The sequence below is a fragment of the Mus caroli genome, chromosome 11 (assembly GCF_900094665.2).
Source record: "Mus caroli chromosome 11, CAROLI_EIJ_v1.1, whole genome shotgun sequence".
NCBI lineage: Eukaryota > Metazoa > Chordata > Mammalia > Rodentia > Muridae > Mus > Mus caroli.
The window spans coordinates 110,528,619-110,531,314 of NC_034580.1; the positions used below are offsets into that span (position 1 = coordinate 110,528,619).

General features: G+C 48.6%; 1 protein-coding gene across 2 annotated transcripts in view; it reads left to right on the forward strand.

Moving 5' to 3' along the window:
- Positions 1–2,696, forward strand: part of Ttyh2 (tweety family member 2) — a 45,753-nt gene that overhangs the window by 12,768 nt on the left and 30,289 nt on the right. For both annotated transcript variants that reach the window (XM_021177205.1, XM_029483852.1), the window contains exon 3: positions 1,842–1,953. In XM_021177205.1, the coding sequence (XP_021032864.1) occupies positions 1,842–1,953 (112 nt within the window). The remainder of the gene's footprint in view (positions 1–1,841; positions 1,954–2,696) is intronic.

The window sequence follows — 2,696 nt, forward strand, 5'->3', positions numbered from 1 at the left end:
GCCCGAAGCTAAAACTTCACAGTAGAGGACTAGATCAGGAATATTTAGAGAAAATGGTGTGATAGTCTGAGGTTAATTTTTTAAGATTTATTTATTTTATGTATATGAGTACACTGTAGCTGTCTTCAGACACACCAGAAGAGGGCATCAGATCCCATTACAGATGGTTGTGAGCCACCATGTGGTTGCGGGGAATTGAACTCAGGACCTTTGGAAGAGCAGTCAGTGCTCTTAACCATTGGGCCATCTCTCCAGCCCTAGTCTGGGGTTCTTGACCATGTCAGGAGGGCCCTGGAGGTTGGCACCGACTGTGTCAAATCAGATTTCAGGGCTCCACCAGAGCCACCGAATCAAAATACATTCTAGAAAAGGCCATGGAGATGTAAGGCCTAGGGCCAGAGAAGGGGGGGGGGTAGGCACAGTACTGGGGGTTTTAGGGCAGGGTCTGCTGTGATGGTAAATATCAGACACTGTATGTCCAAACCTCTAGAATTTTAACCAAGAGTGACCCCTGTGCACACTGGGCCTTGGACGGTACCCATGTTCCTACTGGGTTACCAGTCATAGCCAGGAGTCTGCTTCATAAAGGAGGTCATACTGAGGACTGTACACAAATAGAGGAATTCTGTATCTGCTTTGAGCCCAAAACCACTCTAAAATTTATTTTTTCAATTTATTTATCTTTTTGTTTGTTTGTTAAAGATTTGTTTATTTATTTATTTTATGTATATGAGTATACTGTAGCTGTACATATGGTTGTGAGCCTTCATGTGGTTGTTGGGAACTGAATTGAGGACCTCTGCTCGCTCTGGTCGGCCCAAAGGTTTATTATATACATATGTACACTGTAGCTGTCTTCAGACGTGCCAGAAGAGGGTGTCAGATCTCATTGCGGGTGGTTGTGAGCCACCATGTGGTTGCTGGGAATTGAACTCAGGACCTTCAGAAGAGCAGTCGGTGCTCTTACCTGCTGAGCCATCTCGCCAGCCCCAGATTTATTTATCTTTATTTTATGCATATGGGTGGTTTGTCTGTATGCATGTCTAGGCACTATGTGTATACAGTGCCTTTAGAGACCAGAAGAGGAAGGCAGATCCCTCTGGAACCAGTTTATGATGGTTGTAGACTGCGGTCTGTGCTAGAAACAACCAGGGACCTCTGAAAGAGCAGCTGGTGCCCTTAACCACTGAGCCATCCCTACAACCCTGAAAACATATTTGTTTGTCTGTCTGTGTAACAACCCTGGCTGTCTCCTTCGAACTCACTATGTATACCAGGCTGGCCTCGAACTCCCAAGTGCTGGGACTAAAGGTATCCACCACCACCTGGGTATAGAAACTTTTTTTTTTTGAAGATAAATGCAAGGTTGGGGCTGGATCTCAGGAGCAGATGGTTTGCCTAGCAGCCCTGTAGATCTAGGTTCAGTCCTCAGCACATAGAATGATTGACAGTGCTTACGGGAAATCCAGAAGAAAGTGTTTGCTGGACAGACATGAGGACCTATGTGAGTTTGGATTCCCAGAACCCACGGACAAAGCCCACACATCTGTAATCCCAGTGCTAGGGATGGAGACCAGAGCCAGGCATATAGCTGAGGTCTCCTTGCCAGACTAACCATTTCACTGAACTCCAGGTTCACTGAAGACTTTGTCCCAAGGGAATAGCACAGAGCGACAGATGAAAGCACCCAGCATCATCTTCTGTCCTCCTTGTGCACATGCACACGTGCACATGTGCATATACACATGTGAGCACATGCTACACATCTCCCACACACAGAGCATTAAGTGTATTCTCTTCTGGGTATCACCCCTAACCTTTCTTTGGGGTTTTGCCCGTAGTGCTGCGGTGGGCGTTGGTTTCTATGGAAACAGCGAGACCAACGATGGGGTGCACCAGCTGATCTACTCCCTGGACAACGCGAACCACACCTTCTCTGGAATGGATGAGCTGGTAAGGATTGTGGGCAGGTGGCTGGGCATAGGCACAGCCCATGAGATCAGCGAGGCCGGAACAAGGGTACCAGTCAGATCTCAGGAGCCCAGCTGCACCCAGTCGGGTTGTGTGATGGACGCTGTGGGCCGGGCCGCCTTCTGAGCCGTTGCCCTGCCAAAGGCAAACACAGTTTCTATGTCCCAGACCTAGGGAGGTTTCAGGGCAGCTCAGCCCCATCAGACCGACCCCTGTTGGTCTTCGGAACATCTGAGACCTTACCCATCCCTGAAGCAGACCTCGGACATGGGTTCTGGAGTTGTTCTGTTGTGATTGTGTTTAAAGAGAGAGGTCTTGCTGTGTAGCCCTGACTAGCCCGGCACCCACTGTGTAGACCAGACTCACCTGGAGCTTTCCATGATGTTCCTGCCTCTGTGTACCCAGGGTGGAAACACTGCTACCCTAGCGTGCTGGGCATGGGTTGGTTGAGACAGGGTCTGTATGTCTTGAGCCCTCTATTACTTCGAGGACGACCTGATGCTTATGTGCGTGTGTGCACCCCTATGCCTTGTATATGTTTGAACCCCAAGCTTTATACATACTAGGCAATCGCTCTACCAATTGAGCTATATCCTCAATCCTGAACATGGATTTTTTTTGTTTGTTTGTTTTGTTTTTCGAGACAGGGTTTCTCTGTGTAGCCCTGGCTGTCCTGGAACTCACTCTGTAGACCAGGCTGGCCTCGAACTCAGAAATCCGCCTGC